The sequence below is a fragment of the Galeopterus variegatus genome, unplaced genomic scaffold (assembly GCF_000696425.1).
Source record: "Galeopterus variegatus unplaced genomic scaffold, G_variegatus-3.0.2 Scaffold664, whole genome shotgun sequence".
NCBI lineage: Eukaryota > Metazoa > Chordata > Mammalia > Dermoptera > Cynocephalidae > Galeopterus > Galeopterus variegatus.
The window spans coordinates 545,270-571,495 of record NW_007726775.1 but is presented as its reverse complement, the minus strand read 5'-3'; the positions used below and the strand labels follow the sequence as shown (position 1 = coordinate 571,495).

The 26,226-nt window shown below is 39.2% G+C and overlaps 2 protein-coding genes across 8 annotated transcripts in view; one reads left to right on the top strand and one right to left on the bottom strand.

Moving 5' to 3' along the window:
- The window catches only part of LOC103589250 (chromosome unknown open reading frame, human C2orf78), a 99,875-nt gene extending 96,032 nt beyond the window's left edge, over positions 1-3,843 (bottom strand). Inside the window, exons 1-2 of the mRNA XM_008571185.1 lie at positions 3,649-3,843; positions 1,155-1,974 (exon numbers count right to left, since the gene is read on the bottom strand). Of these exons, the coding sequence (XP_008569407.1) occupies positions 1,155-1,974; positions 3,649-3,843 (1,015 nt within the window). The remainder of the gene's footprint in view (positions 1-1,154; positions 1,975-3,648) is intronic.
- A 1,500-nt stretch (positions 3,844-5,343) lies between these two features.
- Positions 5,344-26,226, top strand: part of DUSP11 (dual specificity phosphatase 11 (RNA/RNP complex 1-interacting)) — a 29,342-nt gene continuing 8,459 nt past the window's right edge. For 3 of the 7 annotated variants that reach the window (XM_008571181.1, XM_008571177.1, XM_008571176.1), the window contains exons 1-7: positions 7,080-7,128; positions 7,688-9,241; positions 12,192-12,323; positions 15,835-15,958; positions 20,017-20,077; positions 21,917-21,963; positions 22,217-22,292. In XM_008571181.1, coding sequence (XP_008569403.1) covers positions 9,041-9,241; positions 12,192-12,323; positions 15,835-15,958; positions 20,017-20,077; positions 21,917-21,963; positions 22,217-22,292 — 641 coding nt within the window. In that variant the 5' untranslated portion in view covers positions 7,080-7,128; positions 7,688-9,040. Of the gene's footprint in view, positions 5,373-6,815; positions 7,129-7,687; positions 9,242-12,191; positions 12,324-15,834; positions 15,959-20,016; positions 20,078-21,916; positions 21,964-22,216; positions 22,293-26,226 lie in introns of those variants that run through there. The other 4 variants (XM_008571178.1, XM_008571180.1, XM_008571182.1 and 1 more) reach the window with 4 other exon arrangements.

Genomic DNA, 26,226 nt, shown 5'->3' with positions numbered 1-26,226 from the left:
GTGGGATCCGAACCCTCGGACGGGAGCGCCGCCGCGCTTCCCAAGCGGCGCACTATCCAGTGCGCCACCGGGCCGGCCCAAGCCTCAGTTTTTATAGTCAGGGTGTTATCTTGCTCCAGAGACCCATTCCCTGCATTTTGTATCGATCAGGATAACTGGACTTGTCTCAGTGTAACATACCCAGACCACCCACCCCTGAGGCCCTTCTTTATTCTATCCTTTCTGTCTTTTTGCTTTTCTTAAAGACTGGAATCCCTCAAATGCCTACATTGTGCCTGGGCCCTGCCAGATTGTGGTAGATATTGTTAGTGTCACCTTAGCTGTTTCATGCTCCAAATGTCACTTACTCCTAACCTTTTCAACCCACTGTACGACGTGCTTGTGAAGGCACAATTTTTTAGTTTTCAAAACCATTTTATTTATCACTAAACAGTGTCGTTGACCTTTGTGTCCCTTCACCAATTCTTCCTCTGCCTCCTCCCTCTCCCCAGTGCCCTCCGTCAACATCATATCCGTTCACTTAACAAAGTCAAGGAATCGTGATTGTTGTGTATTCTTCTCCCTGCCCCATTTATTTGTTTTTATATTGATTTATTTATTNTGCCCTAAGAATATCTGTGTCCTTCTGGCCCACTACTCTCCATCCCCTCTCCCTCTTTTTTATCACCTGGGTTACAAAGAAAATATCACAACATGTGAATGGTACTTTTTGAACGGCACTCAATTTGAAACTTGCTTTGGGCAGGATCTCTGAACACAAGATCTTAAATCCTGCTGTAAATTAAGGAAAATTAAACTGTCACTACCACATAAGAATTCTGAAGTGCCTTCCAAAGAGACTAAAGCAGTAGATCAGGGAAGGTAGTTAATTACAGTGTGGTGGTGTAGGGAGACTGAGGAGCGGGGCAGCACAAAGTGAGGCATCCCATGGTGTGTTCTTGAGGTTCTCTTGTATGTAGCATAGATGGCATTGTAGTATCCCACCTTCCCACCTATATAGAGTCTGAAAATGGAGAGCACTGAGCAATGGTGGTGGTTAAACTCTCAGGACTTACCCTCTGCCTATCTGTGGACTCACCACTTCTCAGCTGCAGATTTGGCCCTGCTTTGCAATGCTGACTGCATTCCTCTCCCTTCTTGCTGTTTGGACTCACCTTGAAAACCTGTTTCTGTGATGGATTGAGCGGACACCGAGTAGTAGGTTCCAGACGTGGAGACTGGTGTTAGGACATTTGTGGGCTGAACCTCCTCCAGCACCATCACTATCTCTGGTTGAGGGGCACAGGCCCTACTTCCCATGTACGACACAGAGCCATAGGACTGCAGGCAGGGGCCAAGCTCTCCTGACAGTAGAGGCCTCGATGTGCCTTGATGATAGTAATACATCTGGCTTCCCTCCTGGTAAGGAAGGGACAGACTATGCCCCTGATTTGGAATCTGAGATGGTGTCCCCTGAACAAGGCTGGCAGACAGTGATGGATACAGAGGGACCACAGTATGGGCAGTTTTCTCATTCTGGGCTGCCATAGATGTAGAAGGAAGAGGTGTGTCTCGATCAATGGCAGTGACCGTGTAGTCTTCGAGTGAAGATGACTTTGTTTCAGTGCTTCCTGTGATATCCCACTTCAGAATACCTGGGTAGGAGGTAGCTGAAGTGGAGATCTGGCTCTGGCCAGGAACCCCAGACAACATAGCTGTGCTAGAATGTTGGTAAGGGTAGGCACTACCTATGAGTGGCTGGAAAGAAGTGCCAGAGGCTGATGGCAGTAGCCATGCCGAATTGGCAGCTGGAGCAGGGGTGCTGGAAAAGTTGCAGACACTTCCAGCTGTTATAGAAGCTGCATGGCTCACCACAGGAAGAGAGAGCTGAAGAGAATTTGCAGTTCCAAGTACAGATGAATTTTGGAAATTTTCTGCAGGAAACAAAAGGGTGATGAACAAATGGTGAGATTGGTAAACTTTCACTAGGTTTAAGGAACAGCATTATCTTAAGGTTGTTGCAATCAGGAAGTCTCTAATACCAATACTCACTGAGATACCAAAAGTCAAAGCTTATGATGTCTGTAAGTGCTGGAGCACTTTGATACTCTTCTGAGGAACTGCCTCTGCTCCAACTTGGGCACAGATGTGCAGAAGACCCAAGTAGTCTGGTTCATGTGTTGTTCCCCAGGTTAGAAGCAAACTTCTCCCTGCCCTGTCTTTCCCTTGAGCCTGTACTAGCATTGTCTCATAACTTTTTCCTAGAATTGAAGCATTTTAGAAGTAGTAGGCCCTTAGCAAACTTCTGTTTTAACATTCTCCTTTTACAAGTGAGGAAACCGAGGCTCAGAGAGGTCAGATTGTCTTATTCAAGTTCTCTCGTTATGTTTGTATCATTGCCAGGTTACGGACCCTGACCTCTTGCTCTGAGCAAAGGCCAGAAACTGGGAGAAATGACACCTTAAATGCAGGCAATTTTTTGTGTGTGTGTGCATTAGAAAACTGTACACCTACTGCTATTGCAATCTTCGGTCTCATTTTGCTTGGGTAGGTCACATGCCATTCCGTAGAGTTCACATGTAAGCCCACCAGTGGGTAAATGTAAAGGACCATTCTTAACCCTCTTCAAGCCTAGCTTCTGCTCCAAAGTCAAAATGACTACCTCAGTGTTTCTCAAGAAATGCCGTTTGAAGAAAAAGCTAATTAAACTCTCTGAGCTTTAGGTTACTCCTCTAAATAGTGATTAGAATAATAATAAAAATTATAATTCACACATGAATGAAAGTAATACATATGACTTGTATGAAGGAAGATCATTAAGTTCTGGAAAGACAATAAGACAAAAGTCATGAAAAACACGTAACATCACAGTACTAAATGGAATACGTAGGTATTAATGAAAATTGAGGTATAATGAATATAGCAAGAGTCAAAGCTTAGTAAGTTTACTCATAAATGAAGTTCTGTTATCAGAGATGTAATATTATGAAAGCGAATATTATCTACTCTGAGTGAATACTATTAACCAAAAACGGACCACGATAGAAGGTGATTTTCAATAAACCTATAAACATAGACCGAGAAACCGTATTAACAAAACATGTGTAATAAACAGAAAAATGCGTAATAACTTCGTATAGCATACATTATACGAAGTTATACGAGTGTCGTTGACCTTCGTGTCCCTTCACCAATTCTTCATCTGCCTCCTCCCTCTCCCCAGTCCCCTCCATTAACATCATCTCTGTTCAATTAAGAAAGTCAAGGAATCGTGATTGTTGTGTCTTCTTCTCCCTGCCCCATTTATTTGTTTTTCTATTTATTTATTTACTTTTATTAGCTCCCATGAAGAAGTGAGAACCTGCGGTATTTCTCTTTCTGTGCCTGGCTTATTTCACTTAATATAATTTTCTCTAAGTCCATCTATGTTGCTGAAAATGGTTGTATTTCACCTTTTTTTATAGCACAGTAGTATTGCGTTGTGTAGATATATCACATTTTCCTGATCCACTCATCCAATGATGGCTGTTGTAAATAGTGCTGGAATAAACGAGGCCCTTCTTTATTCTATCCTTTCTGTCTTTTTGCTTTTCTTAAAGACTGGAATCCCTCAAATGCCTACATTGTGCCTGGGCCCTGCCAGATTGTGGTAGATATTGTTAGTGTCACCTTAGCTGTTTCATGCTCCAAATGTCCCTTACTCCTAAGCTTTTCAACCCACTGTACGACGTGCTTGTGAAGGCACACTTTTTTAGTTTTCAAAACCATTTTATTTATCACTAAACAGTGTCGTTGACCTTCGTGTCCCTTCACCAATTCTTCCTCTGCCTCCTCCCTCTCCCCAGTGCCCTCCGTCAACATCATATCCGTTCACTTAACAAAGTCACGGAATCGTGATTGTTGTGTCTTCTTCTCCCTGCCCCATTTATTTGTTTTTCTATTTATTTATTTACTTTTATTAGCTCCCATGAAGAAGTGAGAACCTGCGGTATTTCTCTTTCTGTGCCTGGCTTATTTCACTTAATATAATTTTCTCTAAGTCCATCTATGTTGCTGAAAATGGTTGTATTTCACTTTTTTTATAGCACAGTAGTATTGCGTTGTGTAGATATATCACATTTTCCTGATCCACTCGTCCAATGATGGCTGTTGTAAATAGTGCTGCACTCAACATGGGAGTACAGGTGTCCCTTCGACATGATGATTTCCATTCCTCCAGGTATGTACCCAGCAGTGGAATAGCTGGCTCATATGGAAGATCAATCTGTAATTGTTTGGGGAGTCTCCATACAATTTTCCATAGCGGCTGCACCGTTTTGCAGTCCCACCAACTGGGTAGGAGGGTTCCTTTTTCTCCACATCCTCGCCAGCATTTATCATTCTGCCTTTTGGCTATTAGCCGTCCCAACTCGAGTGAGATTGTATCTAAAAGTGGATTTGATTTGCCTTTCTCAAATGCTGCGTGATGTTGAGCATTTTTTCATGTGTCTGTTGGCCATTCGTATATCTTTGAGAAATGCCTGTTAAGCTCCTTTACCCATTTTTTAATAGGGTTCCTTGGTTTTTTGCTGTTCAGTTGTTTGAGTTGGTTGTATACTCTGGATATCAATCCTTTGTCCGATGTATATTTTGCAAATATTTTCTCCCACTCTCTTGGGTGTCTTTTTGCTCTGTTAATTGTTTCTTTTGCTGTGCAGCAGCCCTTTAATTTGACATAATCACAATTGTTCATTTTTTCTCTGGTTGCCTGTGCTTTTGGGGTTGTATTCATACAGGTGAAGACATACTTTTACCTCATGTTGGACACACTCCCTTCCAAAACAGCCTGCTCTTTGCCAGTTCCCATACCTTCTGGAAACCCTATTCTGCCCAGATCTGGGTTTTTGTGTGTACCAACTATAACTGAGTTTGTTCTCACCCCAAGTTTGTGCCTTTTAGCAAACTGCAAGTACAACATCAATATAGTGTTTGTGAAGGTTAATTCTAGATGTCAGCTTGGTTAGATGAAGGAATGCTGAGGAACCTGGTAAAGCAATCTTTTAGGTGCATCCATGAAGGTGTTTCCAGCAGAGATTAGTATGAGTGTCTGAGTGGCCTGGATGTGAAAGACCCACCCTCAGTGTGGGTGGGAACCATCCAATCCACTGGGGTCCGAGGGATCAAAATACAGAGGAAAGAGGTGAAGCTCTCTTTCGATCCACTGGAGCTGAGATACACTCTTCTCTCCTGTCCACGGACATCAGGGCTTGAGACTCTTCAACTTTTGGGTTCCAGAACCTATACCAAGAACACCATCAGTTTCCCTGGATCTGAGGCCTTTGGACTTGAACTGAGCCACGCTACCGGCATCTGGTTTATAGACGGCCTATCGTGGGACTTTTCTTCATAGCCACGTGAGCTAATTCCCTTAATAAATCACTCTCATGGAATTAAAGCATATCCTATTGATTCTGTCTCTCTGGAGAACCCTGACTAATACAGCATTTCTAGTTTCTGACAGACTTATGTCACATTTTGTGTGTTGTCATGTTTATAGATATTTGTACCATTTGTACATTTTGGTAACCATACACCTATTGGATATTTTTTCTATAAATTCCAAAGGGGATTTTATAATTGAATACCACATATGAATGTGCATAATTGTAACTTTGTAATCTGTGTGATGCCAACTTCTGTCTTTTGTTTTTCTAATTAGGAATTCAGTAATAATGACCCATTTCTAATTATGTGGAAATATTCAGTGTTTGTAGATTTAAAATTTGTTGCGATACGAGTATTCCAAAAATGTTAAAGCTAGTGGTCTTTTGTCCCTTTCATTCAATCATTCGTTCATTCATTTATTCAATAACTTTGACTTCTCTGACCCTTAGTTTACCCAGCCCTAAAATGGTAGTGAAGATTACTAACAATGCATGTAAGGTACTTTCAGAAATTGGAAACTAAAATTTGTTATTATAATTAACAACAGTTTAATCTGGAATTTAGTAGTCTATTCTGTCTTCAGACCTACTGTAGGACGTGCTGCCCTTTGCTATTCCACTTGTAGCAGATATCAGAGTTTTTCTAACAGGTACAGATTCCTATGCCTGATACCGGGTGGAAATCTTGGACTTGAGCTCCACCCTTATCTCTCTCAGTGATGTTTTGGTATTGCTAAAATGTAAATACATGCTGTCACCTCTAGCATGATACCTGGCATGGGATAGGAACCCAGTAAAAGTTAGGCTGTGAATGGCAGTATAAATTGCCACATTATTTTTAATGCCTGATTAGGCAGAATCTTTCAAAATTTCAAGTTTGTATATGTTTCATTGCAGCAAATCTAATTCTAGGAATTTAGATATAGTTGTATATATGTAGAAGGATGTTCACGTTACAGCATCGTCTGTAACTGAAGACAAAACAACTACAACCTCAAAACAACTAAAGGTCCACCAATATTAGACTGGTTAAATAAATTATGATACTTTTAATTATGTTACTTATACTCAATCAAATGCTGTACAGCCATTAAAAAATAGAAGGGGGGTGCATATAAATTGACCGTGAATATCGGTGTTCAAGATGTATTGAATATGCAGAGCATGCTGCTTTTGTATAAAAATAGGGGATATACATATGTGTGAAAGTAAAGAGACACAATATTCAAAATGTGAATGGAAGCACTTGGAAACATCTGGGGGAACGCACGAGGGATTGGTAGCAGGAGGACTTGGCTTTCCATCCCATGTCCTGTTTTGAACTCTGAAGGGCGCAGACACGAACTCATCGTCCTGTAGTACCGGCTGTCGGCTAAGGAGGGCGCTGTAGCCAGCAAAGGCCTGTTTACAAACCAAGCGCCTCGGTAAGCGGCGCGGTGAGGTCGGCGAGACGGGCGGTGGCGCATGCGCAGCAGCGGGCGGCGGGTCGCTTCGTGTTTGGTGCGGAGGCGCCTTCGCTCTGGGAACTTGTTCTGTCACCGACTGCGCCGGGCTGGCCGCTTTGGCTTTATTGGTATCGGGTGGTCGGCATCTTGGGGCCCACATGAGCCAATGGCATCGTACTCGCGGTGGCTGGGGTTTGGGCCGCCACTTTTCTGGACGCTGCTCGGCTAAGAAGAAGGGTTCGGGCGGAAACCACGTCCCCGAAAGGTAATATGCGCCGGGGGTTGGCCATGGCCCTTCCATCATTGTTGGAATACAAAAACCCTACTGATTTTTGAGTGCTCATTCTGTATCTTGCAACTTTACTGAAATCATTTATCAACTCTAAGAGTTTTTGTGTAGAGTCTTTGGGCTTTTCTACATATAGAATCATGTCATATGCAAACAGGGACAATTTTACTTTGTCTTTTCCAATCTGGATGCTCTTTATTTCTTTCTCTTGCTTGATCATTCTGGCTAGTACCTCAAACACTATGCGTAATAACTTCGTATAGCATACATTATACGAAGTTATACGAGGTCCTAATTAGTGTCCGTTCATCTACTTCTTTCCTTTCAATCCATTCTTCCCACAGGAAATTTTTTTAATAGGTAATTGTGAAAAACTGAAATTGAATTGTAATCGGAATATTGCTCATAAACATTGCTAAAAAACATTGTTTTAAGAATAGAAACAATCTCCTTATTATGGTCTGTAATATAAGGTTCTGCATGGTCTGGGATCCTGTCTGCTTTTCCAGCCCCATCTCTTTCCACTCTTGTCCTCACTTAATGCGCCGGGGCTTGGGCATGGCCCTTCCAGCCGGTAGCGTCCGGGCCTGGGCTTCAGGTCTTGCAGTCGCCGCCTCTCACTGTCACTGCCGCGCGCTCGGCCCCTCCGCCCCTTCCGACCCTTGTCCCTTAGAGGCAGTGTCCCTCTCGCTGCCCCGCCCGCAGTCGCTGAAAGGGACAGTGTCTGTGATCTCCGCCCCACCCCCCATTCTTTTAAAAGCGAGGCCCGGCCATTGCTCGTCAGTGAGAAGACAGACGGAAGGACTGCTTTAAGGCGGAACTGTTAGTGTTGGGGACACTCCTCAGTTACCCAAATGGAACCTCCCTCAATTCCCCAAGCTGTGTTATATTGGCACAGAGAAAGTGAGTAATAAGATAGAAGTTTGAGAAAATTAACCCAGCAGTACCGCCCTGAGATCTTACATGGAAGGTAGGTTTGTACTGTTTCCAGAAACTCAAAGTGCAGACTGTTGCTTCCAAACAGGTGTCATCTGAGATACCTTCCTCTGTACGTGCAGACGGTTCATTTGGGGACTTTGTGAACTGTGTTTCCTCCTTGAGACCTTCCTCTCCCTCATCTCATACCTCATTCTATTTCCAGAGTATCTTTTGACTCTGTCAACTTCTCTATCAGCTCCTCAATACACGTTTTGCCTGACCTATTGCAGTTGGGTCCTAATTAGTGTCCATTCATCTACTTGTTTCCTTTCAATCCATTCTTCACACAGGAAATTTTTTTAATAGGTAATTGTGAAAAACTGAAATTGAATTGTAATCGGAATATTGCTCATAAACATTGCTCAAAAACATTGTTTTAAGAATAGAAACAAACTCCTTATCGATATCTGTAATATAAGGTTCTGCATGGTCTGGGATCCTGTCTGCTTTTCCAGCCCCATCTCTTTCCACTCTTGTCCTCACTTTCTGTGCTGCAGATATACTGTATTAACCCCAGTTAGTTAAAACTCATCCCACAGAAGTCAACTCAAATATTACTTTTCACTGTGCCACCTGGAGTTCACAGGCCCTTTCTATCAAGTTTTCTCTTAAAATATGAACTCAGACTTCCCTACTGGTTGAATTTAATGGCATCAGTTGTGTAAAGACCAAAAATAAACTGTGAAGTGAAAGAATTGAATTTAAACTCTTTCAGTCAATGTATAATTAATGCTTTCTTGGCATTTGGTACTAGGCCAAGTTTTGTCAGGGATACAGAAGTTCTGGCCGTCTCTGGTTTTAAATATGCCTTATTTGGGGGAATCTCGCACTGTTTTGTTGTCTTGTATATGTTTTCAAGATGGAGAAACAGGAAGAAGGAAAGTCTAGGTTGTTACTAGGTGGGATTGAATAAGTGGTGTGGCAAAATGCAAAACAGAGGAAAGAGGGGACATGCTGTGTGGGCTGTGATTCCCATTTTCAAGGTTTCTTCATTCTCTGCAGGGAGACAAGGCTATCATACACTTTGGCTAATAAAAAATATATCTGATAGGTGGAAGGACTATCTCCCAGTTGGACAGCGCATGCCTGGGACTCGGTTCATTGCTTTCAAAGTTCCTTTGCAAAAGGTAAGCAAAAGTTAATTCAGTATCCTTTCAGAAATCTGAATTAACCATGTGGGACACTGGTTCTCAACCCTCTCACACTCCATTTTCCATTTTTGTAGCAGATACTTTGTAATGCCTCTTACTGAAATGAAATTCATAGATAAAATATAATCTACTTCATACATAAATTGAAAGAAAAAAGTCAATGTAATACCATCATTATAATATAAAGAATAAATTTTTGAAAAGTAATTTGTAATAAAGTAATAGTGTTTCAATATGTAAATGTTTGGACACAACTACACTAGAGGACATGAAGAAATAGTTGCTTGCACCATGAGTGCAAGAATTACAAATGCAGACTGCTCTAGGTGGGTTATATTGACTTAGTGGTAGGGGTTTTCATAGTAGTGAACCGCTTTTAGGTGATTTGCAAACAAAACAAAGTACGGTCTTCACTTGGTTGGTAAGATTATTATTATCCTGGAAAATTCTGTGTTCATTCAAATTGTGCAAACTACTTTGCGTTTGTTTGTGAAATGGAGTTGGGTTCGAGGCTGACATAAATATGAAGTTTTTTTTAACTCATATTAATGTTGAGTAGGACAGTGAAAGTCATTCTGTATGCAGGACACATTTGTGGGACTGTTCTGAATTTGGCAAGCTGTCTAGCATCTATGATCCTCACCTACTAGATGCCAGTAAGACCCCTTCCCTCCTGTTGTCACAACCACAAAAGTGGTCTGCATCAGCGAGATCGATGTGAACATGGAAACTCTGAAGGTTGTGTTTTTGTTTGAACTAGGAAAGGAATAGGTTGGGAAAGCATATGACATGCATAAAAAATGTAAGAAGAGAAGATGAAGACAAATATTGTCTTCTAGATTTCATATCTTGTTAAAATTGCGCAACATAGCAGGGATTAGTATCAGGAAAAGCCCACGTTGAATGTTTTAGGAATTTATTCAGTTTGTGACCCATAGGTCAGGCTTCCTTTTTCACCTGCTGTGTCAACTTTTCTGCATCTCTAGACTTCCAAATTAGTTGTTTTAGAGAGATAAACACGTGGTTCTTATTTACACCTACATCCAACAACACCAAGCATAGTGTTTGACATATAACAGAATGTTAACAAATCTTTGTTGAATGAATGGATTCCTTACCCACGTTTGCAGTTACTGTGAATTTTTTCCTATACATCTCCTCGTCTATGCTATTGTCCTAACTCTTGAAGTTCCTACTCCGTGGCCTCTTAAAATTGACTCCTGCGCTTTCAGAAGGGTCCCTGCTCAGCCCCTTGCCTGAAAGTCCATCGACAAGAGGAGAGAAAACCGGAGGACTCTTCACTTCTTTTTCTCCCCACCGCCACAAATCATTGCTGCCCGATGTCTTAATTAAAGGCTTCTTCTAGTTCTGTATACTTGTTTTCTTCAGTGTTGGGGTTGTTGAAAGTACCATAGAGGGGATTATGAAGGAGTATAAGCGCTCTCAGTGTAGTTCCTGTGCATGTAGTGGAGGTAGAGAGATGAACTATCCGTGTGTGGCAGTGAAATGTGGCATTGGTTTCTCGTGTTTCTTAGAGAAGACACCCAAGGAAAAACAGCCTCAATACTTGACAGTCACTTCCCAAGCACACTAGAGTATGAAATATTATGTAAGTGTCAAATAAATGCTATGGCAAAAATTACTTACGAATTCAAAGGAGGGAGAAGTGACTCCAGACAGAGTTAATTGAGGAAGTCTTACTAAAGGGTTTATGACTTAAATTAGCTATCTAATGTTAGTTATTATGCAAATAGATGGAGATGATAATTGATTCATCCGCTCCATGTCTGTGCAAGAAACTGGCTGAATAGATGGCTTTCTAAGCAATTTACTCTTCAGAACTTTTACAATATTATGTGGAAGACTCACCGTCAAATCTGAGAAGTCTTCCTAAGTTAATTTCTAAACATAAAATCATCTCAGTAGGAAGTTTCTGAGTTAGGCAGGTTCTTAAACTCATAGAAAAATAAACATAAATAGCCAGGAAAAGTCTGAAAAAGAATAATGGAGGTGGAGGGGGGAGTCCTCTAGCCCTACCACATATTAAACGATATTAAAAGTGTCTTGTTGAAGCACAGGGGATTTTCAGGGCAGTGAAACTACTGTGTGTGATACAAAAAGGAAGGGTTGATACGTGTCTTTATAGAAGAGGATCCTTCTATAAGATTGTGAAAAAGTTGAATTAAAAGGTAATGTGAATCCTTCCATGAATTTTTTGAAGACCACCTGTATTGGTCAAAACCCATAGAATATATAACACGGAGTGAACCATATGTAATATAAAGTATGCAGTTTAGTTGATAGTGATGTGTCAGAGTTGGTTCATCGATTGTAATAAACGGACCACACTGGGATGGAATGTTGATGGTCCCGGAGGGAAAGTACAGTCTGTCATTTGGCTAAATTTTGCTGTGAACCTAAAACTGCTCTAAAAACTAAAGGCTATTAAAAAAAAAAAAAGTTATGTTGCTGGCCCTTGAATAGCCAGACAGATCAATTGAAAAGAGCATAAAGTCCAAAAATAAGCCACATATACAAAAGAATATTTCGCAATAAAAGCCATCCTTCATACATGTAGACATTTAAGAAATATTTATAAGCACTAGATATGATGGGCAGTCCACTGTTAGCTGGAGATACAGTGGTGAACAAAGTGTGATTCTCGCCTTCTGGGAATTTACAGTTTGGCTAGGAGACCAACAGGAAATAAATAAGCATAGAAATAAATGCGTAGAATTGGGCTTATTTTCTTCCTTCTGGTCTTACTGGATGAAAGGATTGTAATGTAGCTTCTTCATTCCAGAAGAGTAGAAACTTTCCTTCAAAACCCATTGTATGTTAGCATCACAGGGCTTGAGTAAATGTATAGTATAACACAGGATTTTAAACACACATTTGCTCTTTCTTATTTCATTCTCTTTGACAGAGTTTTGAAGAGAAACTTGCTCCAGAAGAACGCTTTTCCCCTTTGGATCTTTTTAACAAAATCCGAGAACAAAATGAAGAACTAGGACTGATAATTGATTTAACATATACTCAACGCTATTATAAACCAGAGGTAAACAGAACCCTTAATTGAAGAGAACTTTCTTCATTCTAATACTAAAATAATTCATGGTAATTCAGCAGTAATTCAGAAGTTGTCATCTTGTGCTAATGTGAAGGCCGGCCTTCTTTCCTGGGTAATAATTTTAAAAGGGAACCAGATGATTTCCTTAATTAAATATTTTTAATTGCTGACTTACAATGAGAATTTAGACATGAATTGAGCTATAATATTTGGCAGTAGGCTGTGGGTGTGCTTAAGAAATTCTATAAGTGTCCATATCATTATTTTGAAAATGAAGTAGATTTAGTAAGACTTGTAGTGGCCTGAAAGGAAAGAAAAGAATACATTGTATGTCTTTAGCACTTATTTTAAGCAGCTGCCTGAGCATGTGTAAGCATCATGGTAAAAGACACTTGTCATCTAAGTTTTATGCTTTCTTCTCCTAATATATTTTCATATAAGAAGGAAACCTGTGTATTCGGCTGGCCCCATGTGGCGTATCAGTGGGAAAGAATTATCCTCCTGACCAGTTTCATGGCCTTTGGAACAGTAACACCTAATGTTTGTTAGCACTTGTATTTGTATAGCAGTTTGCCATTTAAAAAGTACTTTCACATGTATTAATTTAGTTAATCTTCACAATAATCCTGTGCTGATGAAATAGCAGCAGTATTAATGTCTCCTATTGGGTACTTATTCTGCACTAAAGTCAGAGGATAGATGATTACAATTAACAACCAGTTTTTGCTGTTTTTGATAAAAGTGAGGTTCAAAAAAGGAAGAATTAAAACTTGAGTTCATTTTCTCTCTTGTCCTTTTTTATTGTGGTAAAGCCTCCATAATGATATTTATCAGTTTAGTCATTCATAAGGGTACCATTCATTGGCATTAAAACCATTCACAATGTTGTATAACCATCACTACTGTCTATACCCAGGACTTTTTCACCATCCTTGACAAAAGCTCTGTAACCATCAGTCATTCTCCCTTCTCCCTAGGCCCTGGGTATCCTCTAGTCTACTTTTGCTCTCTGAATTTGCCTCTTCTAGGTTCCTCATGGAAGTGGAATCATACAGTATTTTCCCTTGTGTGTCTGGCTTATTTCAGTAGGCGTGTTTCTAAGGTTTATCCAAGTTATAGTACGTATGAAATATTCCTTTTTATGGCTGAATAGTATTCCATTGTGTGCATATAACATATTTTATTTATCTGTTCATCTATTGATGGGCGGTAGGCTTGTTTCCACCTTTTGGCAACTGTGAATAACACTGCTGTTAACAATGGTGTACAAATATTTGTTTGAACCTTTGCTTCCAATTCTTTTAGCTACGTAGGTAGGAGTGTAATTGCTAGGTCATATGGTAGTTCTATGTTTGATTTTATGACATACTGCCAAACTGTTTTCCATAGTGTTGTCCTCTTGTTTTTAAACTATTATCACAAATTTCAGAGATATGCAGAAGGAGACACTAATATTTGTTGCTTTTAATTGTACACCCATGAACTCTTTGAGCTTCAATATCTATGAACTGATAGCTGTTGTGTTTTATCTATATCCTTACCTATTTCACCCCATTCCATATTTTGAAGCAAATTCCAGATATTATATAATTTTTTCTCTACATTCTTGGTATGTATATTTATAATGCAGTTGATCCTTGAACAACACGGTTTTAAATTCTGTGGGACCACTTACATGTGGATTTTTTTCAATAAATATACATACAGTAATTGTACATGTATTTTCTCTTTCTTTGGTTTTCTTAATAACATTTTCTTTTTTCTAGCTTACTTTATTGTAAGAATATATTATATAACATACAAAATATGTGTTAGTGGACTGTGTTATTGCTAAGGTTGCTGGTCAACAGTAGACTATTAGTAGTTAAGATTTTGGGGAGTCAAAAGCGGAATGTGGATTTTCGACTGTACAAGGTTTGAACGCTTCAAACCCCCACATTGTTCAGGGGTCAACTATATAGGACTTTTATTCCTTAATAACAGTTTTTTAATGTCAAATATCCAATCAGTGCTTTAAATTTGCAATCATCTCCTAAATGTCATAAAAATTGTCATTTTGCCATTGGTTGTTAGGTCTCTTAAGTCTTATGTAATCTATAGGTTCCCCTCCATGTCTCTCTCACTTTCTTTTTCTTTTGAATTTTTTGTTTTAAAGAAACCAGGTAATTTGTACTACATAGGTTTTGATGATTGCATAACTATTTGTTTTAAAATATACTTTGGTCTTTTTATTTCCTGTAACTTGGTAGTCAGACCTCGCTTGATCAGATTCAGGCTTGATTTTTTTGTTGTTGTTGTTGCAAGACAGTTTCATAGGTGATGATGTGTTCTTTCATCAGGAAGCTTTTAATGAGTGGTTGTCTCTTTCTGTGATATTAGCAGGCATAGATGATTGATACCTAAATCCATTAATGGTGAAGTCTATCATTCTTTTTTCATTTATTACTAGGTATATTTCTATAAGAAGTTTTTCCTTTCATCCACTATTTGATTGCCCAGTTATACAGGCATGATACTCTTATTTAACAGTTTTCAAAATAATGAGTTGATTTACTAATATTCTCTAGTGGTTACCAATTAGATATTATATTTTATTAATTAATTTTGTGTGTCATTATGAACTCCATTGCAGTTGTTTTTCTTATTGAGGCACAAATTGAGGTCCTGTCTTTGAACAATTGGAGCTTCTCAATTTATCTTCTCAGTCCTTTTGACACAACCCTTGCAATCTTTGATCACTTTTTTTGCATTTGTTTGAAAAAAAAGTTTCAAGCTCTTCTTGTACATTTTGTGCCCCAACCTGAGCTCAGCCATTTATCCAAAGAGCTTTTATTCCTTCCAGTGAGAAAGGTATTTAGAGATTACAGTCTGAGTTCCTGAAGTGTTCATTGCTACTAGGCTGACATTGTTTCTAGGCTTTTTCCACGTACAGAGCTAGGAAATATGTGTTTGTTTGTAATGTAAAATATATCATGGTGTCATATTGATACTTCCCATTTAAACTCAGAACTGCAGGATTTTCACTTAACCTCTTCTGTCTTTCATTTGTATCTACTTTCTCCAACCACAAGAATACCAGTTCTCAACAGTACCTGAATTTCACTCTATCTCGTAATTCATATCTAAGTTCTTCTGACTCTGTTCTACTATTTTACATACATTGCAGCTGTTTTATGAAGGAACTGGCCTTTGAAATGTGAACTATTACGTAGAAATTGAAAATATTATATAAAACTATTTATAAAATATTTAGTTATATATGCATTTATTCACATGGAATTTGCTTTGAGTTTTGTATGCCTATTGACTATCTGTTCTGTAGTTTTAATGAAAATCAAGTGATATTCCTTGAAGCAGCTTTGGAAAAAAAATGGCTTTTTTATCAGAATTACTGACATATTAAGTTTATTCTAATCTCTTGGTTTATATTCTGGAATTAATCTTTAATTCCTTCCCTACAAATGAAATAACATACATTTTTCATGATTTTACTTTATAGGATTTACCAGAAACTATTCCTTACTTAAAAATTTTTACAGTTGGGCATCGGGTGCCTGATGATGACACTATTTTAAAATTCAAATGTGCTGTTAATGGGTTTTTGAAAGAAAATAAAGATAATGGTGAGTTTTTGTTTTTTTTTCTTATCTGAACTTTGGTGTGCATTTTGAATGGGGTTGGGGATTTTTTATTATTTTTAATAGTTCCAACATTAGGCCTGTTGTATTTCATGATGTTAAGGTGAAAATGTCAGTAGGTGATAATAGGATAAGGTGTTTTTCCTTTTGTTACAAATAAAGAATTTAATTTACTTTGGAAGATAATTTGAGTGAGAAGTATGAACTGAACTAGCCTATTCATCTCTTCTTTAAACATTTGAATGGGAAATATGTAATAAGATAAAAAGGTTCTTTTGTCTTACATATTGGTTAAAAAGTGGGAGGTGAAAGAAAAGATTTAAAATCTCAGGGTCTTAGAGTTACATAAAAGAGACAACAAAAGGCAAAGATTAGGAGTGAGAGAGACCACTAGAAGCAAATCAACAGTGTGGACCAGTGGAATTACATCTCTGTCATGTGTATTTAAGATATTTCTGTTGTGGGCCGGCCCGGTGGCACACTGGAGAGTGTGCCGCTTGGGAGCGCGGCGGCGCTCCTGCCAAGGGTTCGGATCCCATGTGGAGACCGGTTCCCGCTCACTGGCTGAGCATGGTGCGGGCGCAACACCGAGGGTTGCGATGCCGTTGCCGGTCCCCAGTACAGGCGCGACACAGAGGGTTGCGATCCCGTCTCCGGTCAGTAAAAAAAAAAAAGACAAAAAAGGAAAAAAAAAAAGATATTTCTGTTGTTTTTCTACCTTGAGTACAGGTGAGGGAGGACACTTATTTTTATTCTTCAGACAGGAAGAAATTAGTTCAAAGGCTGAAACTTGCTTGTTCCTGCCTTAAGATCTACCTTACTCTGTTGAAAATAGATCTTAATAGCATCCAAATTTTAAGGATCCTGTTGTCTTTTTCTGGCATCTACCTACCAGAAAGAACATGATGTTTACCATATTTTAATAACGAAGGAGATTTTTTCTTTGGAAAGCCAGTAACAACTCACAGTTTACAAAGCATTCATTTTGCCTTCTTTCTAAATTTAGCTCAAGGAGGGTACACTTTATTACATAAATCTGACAGATAGTAAATATTCTTTTTTTTTTTTTTTTAATATGACAGGGAGTAGGGGAGAAAGAATAGAGATGGAGGTGGGAATATGGGGGATGGGAGATGAGAGAGAGAGACTGGATCAGTGGATTTGAAAATAAATTTCAAACTATAACCTGGTCACTTAATGAAGGCACTAGTTCTTAAATATCTTAAACCCTGTTCACAGATCATCCCCTGTACTTCAAGACTTGAGAGCTTGGCTTTCTTTTTTTTTTTTAAAGATGACCGGTAAGGGGATCTTAACCCTTGACTTGGTGTTGTCAGCACCACGCTCTCCAAAGTGAGCTAATCGGCCATCCCTATATAGGGATCCGAACACTTGACCTTGGTGTTATCAGCACCACACTCTCCCAAGTGAGCCACGGGGCAGGCCCTGAGAGCTTGGCTTTTTGCCTGTGATAACCACAGCATCTACAAAGGAAGTAAATTATCTCATTTGTAGAAGTTGTGATCACAAAAATATATTACTTCTTAAGAAGTGAGGGGGCAGCTGCCAGCCTACTCCCCGCTTCCAGTCTCTTGTGTGTGAAACTATTATATGGTGTTTCATCTGTTCTGTGAGGGCTAGGAAATCCTTATGAGTACGTGGGGAACACATTTCTAAATCTTGGTTGTTTACATATTACACCCAGTATGGTCAGTTGGATAGGCTGAATCCCGTCTTGGTCTTCTGCCTGAGTTGTGCTGACTTTTCTATGTCTCGCAGTACTCCCTACTATAGCAGTCATGGGATCTCATTTATTATCACTTTTGGCTACCTTTGCTACAAACTTCTCCACAGATATCAAGAGAAGGACACTACACTATCCACTCCCTAGAACTAGTAAAGACTCAGAAAATAAATTGATTCAGTAAGCACTTACTGAGAAAGAGCCTTTTAGGCTTATTGTTAGGTCTTGGGGATAAAGAGGGGAATAGCAGTCTTTGTTCTTTAGAAACTCAGTTATCTAGGAAGATAAACATGTAGTATATGTGGTTTAAGACATGGGTTAAGTATAATAAAACAGTAAATTGAGTGCAGTAAGAATATAGAGGAGAGGTTAATGAAGGCCTGACTGAGGAGACAGCATTTTAGCTGGATTGGAGGGAAGAGGATTTTGCCACAATGAGGAAAGGACAGCCCAGTTATTAGGAATAGATGAAAAAGACACAGGGCTTGAAGCTGTGGAGAAGCGGCCTCTGGTGTGACTAGAAGGTAGTGTGAAGGGTGTCGAATTCATATGTTCATTTGCAACAAATATTTATATAGCCTTCTATGTTGAAGGCACTGTTCTGGGAAGTGGGAACAGAATAAAATATTTGCCTTTATATACATTACATTCTAGTGGGGGAGAGAGAGAAACACGTAACTATATGGAATGTTAGATGGTGATAGTGTTTTGAAGAATAACAAACCAAGATAAAGGGATGAGGGGAGTGGTGGGTGATCAGGAAAAGCCCCTCTATTAAGATGTCATTTCAGCAGAGCCTTAAAGGAAGTGAGGCACCAAGCCATTGGATATCTAGGGGAGGAGTGTTCCAAGGCAGAGGGAAGAGCAGGTGCAAAGTCCCTGAGGAATGACTATACTTAGCATGTTTGAGGAATAGTAAGGAGGCCAGTGTGGCTGGGGTGGAGTGAGTAAGTAAGGGTCAGCGCAGTAGAAAATGGTATCAGAGAGGCTGGGGGTGTGCAGGAGGGAGGTGGATCATAGAGGTCTTTGTGAATCATAGGATCATTGCAGACTTATAATTCAATTGGAAAGAGAGACTGATATCAGTTTATATAAAGAGTTCTAAATGCCATGCTAAAATATTTTGGCTTTATTCTATGCTAAGTGAAGATTTTTAAGCAAAGGAACAACACAGCCAAATCTATGTTTTAGAAGGATAACATCTTCCCTATGGAGGATCAATTGAAATAGAAGAGGCAGAAGTAGAGAGGTTAATTTGTAGTAGCAATTCAGGCAGGTGACGATGAATGTCTTCCATACCAGGCACCACCTACTCACAGACACAGATTTTGTGAAGGCAAGCTGCTGTTTTTTTTGTTTAATTCCTCATATAATTTTTCTTAAATGATGGACTAAAAAATACTATAGGATAATTGGAAAAATCTTCTACTTGGTTCTAGCCTTTGTTCTATTTGTCTGCTGTGTAGCCTTTCCTTTTTGTTGTAAAATATAAATAGTGCTGTTTACCTGAGTATTTCACAGGGCATGTAGACCTGTGACGTGAGGAGCACCAAATGAGAGAAGGAATGGAAGTGCTTTGGGAACTCAAGTGTACTATGGAAACTGTTCTTAATATTCAGTATTAAAAGTGAAGGCATTTCATTTGTTTCTTCAGAAACAAATTTCATTCTTTCATAGCCTGTTTCTTTTTTTCCCCACTCCCTTTTAAAATAATTAAATCAATTAATGATGGACATTGTATATGGAAACAAATGGGATTGTCCCAATGCAATTTGAGCTGTTAGAACCTGACCAGAATTTTTATGGTTTACATCAAGTTTAATTGGGGCTATGTAAAATTTCCCAGAGACAATCAGACAATGGCTTTCTGTTAGATATTCTTTATATTTTTATTCTTTTTTTTTTTTTCCTTTTTGTCTTTTTTCGTGTCTGGCAACGGATCGCAACCCTCAGTGTCGCGCCCGTACCGGACCGGGACCAGCAACGGGCTTGCAACCCTCGGTGTCGTGCCTGCACCTCGCTCAGCCAGTGAGCGGGAACCGGTCTGTATGTGGGATCCGAACCCTTGGCAGGAGCGCTGCCGCACCCCCAAGCGGCGCACTGTAGCAGTGCGCCACTGGGCCGGCCCCTATATTTTTATTCTTTATGTTCCTAAAAAACACATTCCTCTTCAGATTTATTTCTCTTCAGGGGAGTGGTAAAGATGTGGTAACTTAGAATGTTACTCTTCAGAAAATCGTGTAACTTATTTTTAGTGTATCTACTTCAGTTACTTAACTATGTAGTCTCTGTTTTACAGACAAACTTATTGGCGTCCACTGTACACATGGTTTAAACAGGACTGGCTATCTCATCTGCAGGTGAGTTGCTAACCCCAGACGTAGACCATGTTTCAGTTGTTTTTCTCAATTTATAATAGTAATATAAGCTTGTTGCAAAAATGCAGTCAATATAGAAATGTATGAAGTAGAAAGCAACCTTGCCCCACACTCAGAGATTACCACCATTAATAATTTAGAACATATCTTTTCAGGCTTTAAATATGCAGATGCAAGCATATATGTGTTACATGCTCTCATAACCCTCTCCTTCTTAGCACTATGTATATATATACATGTAATTTAATGGTATAACAGTTAGACATTCTGTTTTATAATTTAATATGTGGTAGACATCTTTCTAGGGAGACCTCATTCTTTTTAAAGGCTGCATTGTCCTTTTGTATACTGGTGAACCTAAAAGTCAGAAGTTTTTGATACTATAAAACATTGAGGTAATGAACATACCTGTGTGAACATCTTGGAATACACATGTCATTGCCCCAGAGATAATTTCATGCAAAATGCAATTTCTGAATCAAAGGGTATGCATCCTTAATGCTTTTTATGGATGTTGCTACACTGTACCAATTTGAATTTTTTCATTCAGAAAATGTTAAGTATTTGCTATGTGTAGACACTGTGCTGGGTGCTAGGAAAGAGACTTGACCTGTCCTCTGTGAATCCTAACAGTCTAGAGAGGAAGTAGATATTAAAGAATCACACAAATGCATATACTTATAGAATTACCACTCTGACAAGTGCTAACAAGGAGAGGGACATGGGGCTATGAGAGCATGTAACAGAGAGGATTGGACTTCATCCAGGAGGCTAGAGGTTTCCATGGGGAAGTTTTGAGCAAATATCTGAGCAAATATCTGAAGGATGAGTATGTATTAAGCAGGTGGGGACATTGTGGAGAGAATTCTGGACATCAGAAACAGCAAAGACCCTAAAATAGGAAAAATATGCTCTGTTAGAAGAACCAGCCGGGGAGGCATTAATGTATGGCATTAAAATGAAGCTGGAAATATGGGTACGGGGAGATCATGCAGAACTATGTTCAGGGGTTTAATCTTTACCTTAAGAGCAATAGAAAACCATTGAACTTTCTTTTTGGAGGGAAGGATGAATGTGTGGAACATAGTAAAATTGGCATTTTCAATCTATCGTTTTGCTACTGAGTGGAGAATACAATGCAGAGGGAAAGAAGTAGAAGCAAGGAGATGAATTAGGAGGCTTTTGCAGGAATTGAGGCATAATGGTAGTTTGGGCCAGGTGTGGTGGTGGTGGTCATTTTGGTGGAAAGATGTGGACATATTCTAGAGGTATTTAGGCAATATTGTTGCTATGGCTTGGTGGTGGGTTGAAGATAAGAGTAAGGAAGAAATGACTCACAGTGAGTTTCTGGTCTATATATTTGGTTACACAGTATTTTTTAGATATGATGTTAGTATTTTTCCCAGTTTGTCTTTGGTCTATTGTTGGTTCCCGATAAATATTATGTCATATTAAGGAAGTCTCCTCCTGTTCCTAGTGTACGAAGTATTTTGATCAAAAATGACTGTTGAATTTTATCAAATGTCTTTTTAATGTCTGCCACGTCTGGTCCTATATTTTATTTCCTTTATTAGTTAAACCATTATATGGATGTAAATATTAATAGGTCTTCTAAAGTTGGGTCATCCTTATATTCTTGGAATAATGTCTTTTTGTAGTCATGGTATCTCATTCTTTAATAATTGTTGAATTAGATGTGCTGATATTTTCTTAGGAACTTTATATCTACATTTTTAAGTGAAATTGGACCGTTTTTGAAAAGAACTTGATTTTTTTTTCTTTTTGTATATGTAAATGACCCAAATTATGTTGTTTTGTTAGATATTTGATTGATGTAGAAGGCATGAGGCCAGATGATGCAATTGAATGTAAGTATGAGGGTTGTCACTATTTCTCCCTTTCTATAAAAGTTTAACATGGAAATATAGATGAATTTCTCAAATTTTGAAAAGAAAAAATTCATTTGTTCCAATATAAGATAATCTTTGGCCAAAAGCAGTGTATCTGGAAGTAGTAAGATTTAACAGCCTGAATAATTAGTGAATTTCAGCTTTTGTTTGCTTTGTCGGGGAAAGATTTGTTTTTTGTGCTATTATTTTTAATTGTTCATCCACTCCTCAGTGTTCAACAGGTGCCGGGGACATTGTTTAGAAAGACAAAACTACATTGAAGACCTTCAGAATGGATCTATCAGAAAGTAAGTCTTGCATTTTATATGTGAGATTTGTGGTTAGGAAGATCTCTTTTTATGTGTAGGCACACTCTGAGATATTGCAGGTTCTGTTCTAGACACAGCAACAAAGTGACTATCACAAAAAAGTGTTTCACAAAATCTTTTGGTTTCCTAGTGCATATAAAAGTTATGTTCACACTAGACTGTTGTCTTAATAGTGGTCTTAAAGTATGCAATAGCATTATGTCTAAAAAAATCACATACATACCTTAATTTAAAAATACTTTATTATTGGGCCGGCCCGGTGGCGCACTGCTACAGTGCGCCGCTTGGGAGCGCGGTGGCGCTCCCCACGAGGGTTCGGATCCCCCATACAGCCCGGTTCCCGCTCACTGGCTGAGCGAGGGGCGGGTGCAACACCGAGGGGTGCGATTCCGTTGCCGGACACGAAAAAAAACAAAAAAAAAAAAAAGAAAGAAAAAATACTTTATTATTGGGCCGGCCCGGTGGCGCACTGCTACAGTGCGCCGCTTGGGCGCGCGGTGGCGCTCCCACCAAGGGTTCGGATCCCCCATACAGCCCGGTTCCCGCTCACTGGCTGAGCGAGGGGCGGGTGCAACACCGAGGGGTGCGATTCCGTTGCCGGACACGAAAAAAAACAAAAAAAAAAAAAAGAAAGAAAAAATACTTTATTATTGGGCCGGCCCGGTGGCGCACTGCTACAGTGCGCCGCTTGGGCGCGCGGTGGCGCTCCCACCAAGGGTTCGGATCCCCCATACAGCCCGGTTCCCGCTCACTGGCTGAGCGAGGGGCGGGTGCAACACCGAGGGGTGCGATTCCGTTGCCGGACACGAAAAAAGACAAAAAAAAAAAAAAGAAAGAAAAAATACTTTATTATTGAGAGAGGCCCCAGCTGCTGCCAACCCCTGGGACCTGAGGCAGCAGAGCCGTGGAGTCTTGGCACCCTCTGCATGAGATCTCAGGCCACCGCTAGGTGAGTCACTGCCCCTGAGAGAGGCCCCAGCCACCACCGACCCCCGGGACCTGAGTCAACAACAGGCAGCTGAGCATCAACAAAACTCCCTGGTATTGCTCCAGACACCAAGGTGAAACAAGTTGACTGTGATAGCCTTAGCCACAATGACTAAAAGCCAATGGAGAGATACTAGAAATATGAAAAACCAAGAAAGTACTACACCACCAAAGGAATACATTAACTCTCAAGTTCTAGACACTATAGAAAAGAAGTCCTTGAAATGACTGACAAGGAATTTCGAGCAACAATCCTAAGGAAACTAAACGAGATACAAGAAGACTCAGTTAGACAGCACAAAGAAATGAAAAAAAGTATACAGGACCTGGAAGAGGAAATGTACAAAGAAATCAATGACCTGAAAAAGAATGTAGCAGAGCTTGTGGAGCTGAAGGATTCATTCAACGAAATAAAAAACACAACAGAGAGCTTAACCAGCAGGCTAGATCAAGCAGAAGAGAGAATATCTGACCTTGAAGATTGCCTGTTTGAAATAACACAGGTGGACAAAAAAAGAAAGAAAGAAAAAAGAATTTGAAAACTTGAAGAAAATCTAAGAGAGATAACAGACAACCTCAAGTGCTCCAATGCCCAAACCATCTATATTCCAGAGGGGGAGGAGAAAGGAAATGGCATTGAAAACATATTCAATGAAATAATAGCAGAAAACTTCCCAGGATAATGAGAGATACAGATGTTCAAATATAGGAAGCTCAAGGATCTCCCAACATATTCAACCCGAAAAGGTACTCTCCGAGACATGTTATAATCAAACTGGCAAAACTCAAAGACAAAGAGAGAATTTTAAAAGCTGCAGGAGAGAAGCATCAAGTCACCTATGAGGGAACATTTCTCAGATTAACATCAGAGTTTTCATCAGAAACCCTAAAAGCCAGAAGAGAATGGGATGGTATATTCAAAATACTAAAAGACAAAAATTGCCAGCCAAGAATACTTAACCTAGCAAGGCTATCCTTCCAAAATGAAGGACAAATAGTATGTTTCCCAGACAAACAAAAACTGTGGGAGTTCACTACCACATGATCAACCTTACAAGAAATTCTGAAGGGAGTGCTGTGTCTGGCACCTGAAAAACAACCATGACTACCATGAATACTCAAGATAGAACAAACGCACCAGTAAAATAAAATGTTAACAATAAGGAGAGAAAAAAAAGTTTATCCACTGTTCCAGGAAACCAACAAACACAGAAGACAATGGGTAAATCAGAAAGAAAAGATATTTAAAACATCCAAGCAAAAATCACTATAATGCCAGGAGAAAATCAGTACCTTTCAATAATAACTCTTAATGTAATAGGTTTGAATTCCTCACTCAAAAAACATAGACTGACTGACTGGATTAAAAAGATGGACCCAACAATATGCTGCCTTCAAGAGATCCACCTCACCTGTAAATACACACAGAGACTAAGAATGAAAGGATGGGAAAAGATACACCATGCAAATAGAAATGAAGAAAGAGCCAGAGTAGGTATTCTTATATCAGATAAAATAGACTGTAAACTAAAAACCATAAAAAGAGATAAAGAAGGCCACTATATAATGATAAAAGGATCTATCCAACAAGAAGACATAACAGTCATAAATATTATGCACCCAACATCGAGCAGCCAGATTCATAAAGCAAGCACTGTTAGACCGAAAGAAAGAGATAGACACTAATACCATAATAGTTGGGGATCTGAACAGCCCACTCTGCACATTGGACAGATCATCTAGGCAAAAAAAATCAGAGAAACACAAGACTTAAATAACACTTTAGACCATTGGACTTGGCAGAGATATTCAGAACATTTCATCCAACAACATCAGAATATTCATTCTTCTCTTTAGCACAGGGAACATTCTCCAGGATAGATCATGTGTTAGGTCACAAATCAAGTCTCAACAAATTCAAAAAAATTGGAATTATTCTGTATATTTTTTCAGACCACAACAGATTGAAACTAGAAATCAGTAACAGATGAAACTCTGGAAACTATACAAATACATCAAAATTAAACAACATTCTACTTAATGACATCTGGGTCCAAGAAGAAATTACACAGGAAATCAAAAAATTTGTTGAAACTAATAAAAATAATGACACATCATACCAAAACGTGTGGGATACTGCAAAAGTAGTACTAAAGGGAAAATTTATTGCACTAAATGCTTGCTTCAGAAGAATGGAAAGATGGCGGGTAAACAACCTAACACTTCACCTTAAAGAATTAGAAAAACAAGAACAATCCAAACCCAAACTTAGTAGACAGAAGATCAGAGTAGAACTGAATGAATTAGGAACCCAAAAACGATACAGCAGATCAATGAAACAAAAAGTTGTTTGTTTGTTTGTTTTGACCAGTAAGGGGATCACAACCCTTGGCTTGGTGGTGTTTGCACTATGCTCAGCCAGTGAGCGCACCAGCCATCCCTACGTAGGATCCAAACCCGCGGCATTGGTGCTATCCGCATCGTACTCTCCCGAGTGAGCCATGGGGCCAGCCCACAAAAAGTTTTTTTGAAAAGATAATAAAATTGACAAACCATTAGCAAGGCTAACTAAAAAAAGAGGAGAGAAGACACAAATAACAAAAATTAGAAATGAAAATGGTGATATTACAACCAATACATCAGAAATACAAGGAATCATTAGAGACTACTATAAACAACTATATGCCAAGAAATTTGAAAATCTGGAGAAGATGGATAAATTTTTGGACACACGCAAACTACCAAAAGTGAGCCAAGAAGACAGAAAATCTGAACATACCAATAACAATCAAAGAGATTGAAGTTGTTATCAGCAGTCTCCCAACAAAGAAAAGTACAGGACCAGATGGCTTCACTGCAAAATTCTACCAAACCTTTAAAGAAAAATTAATACCAATTCTCTACGAACTATTCCAAAAACTTGACA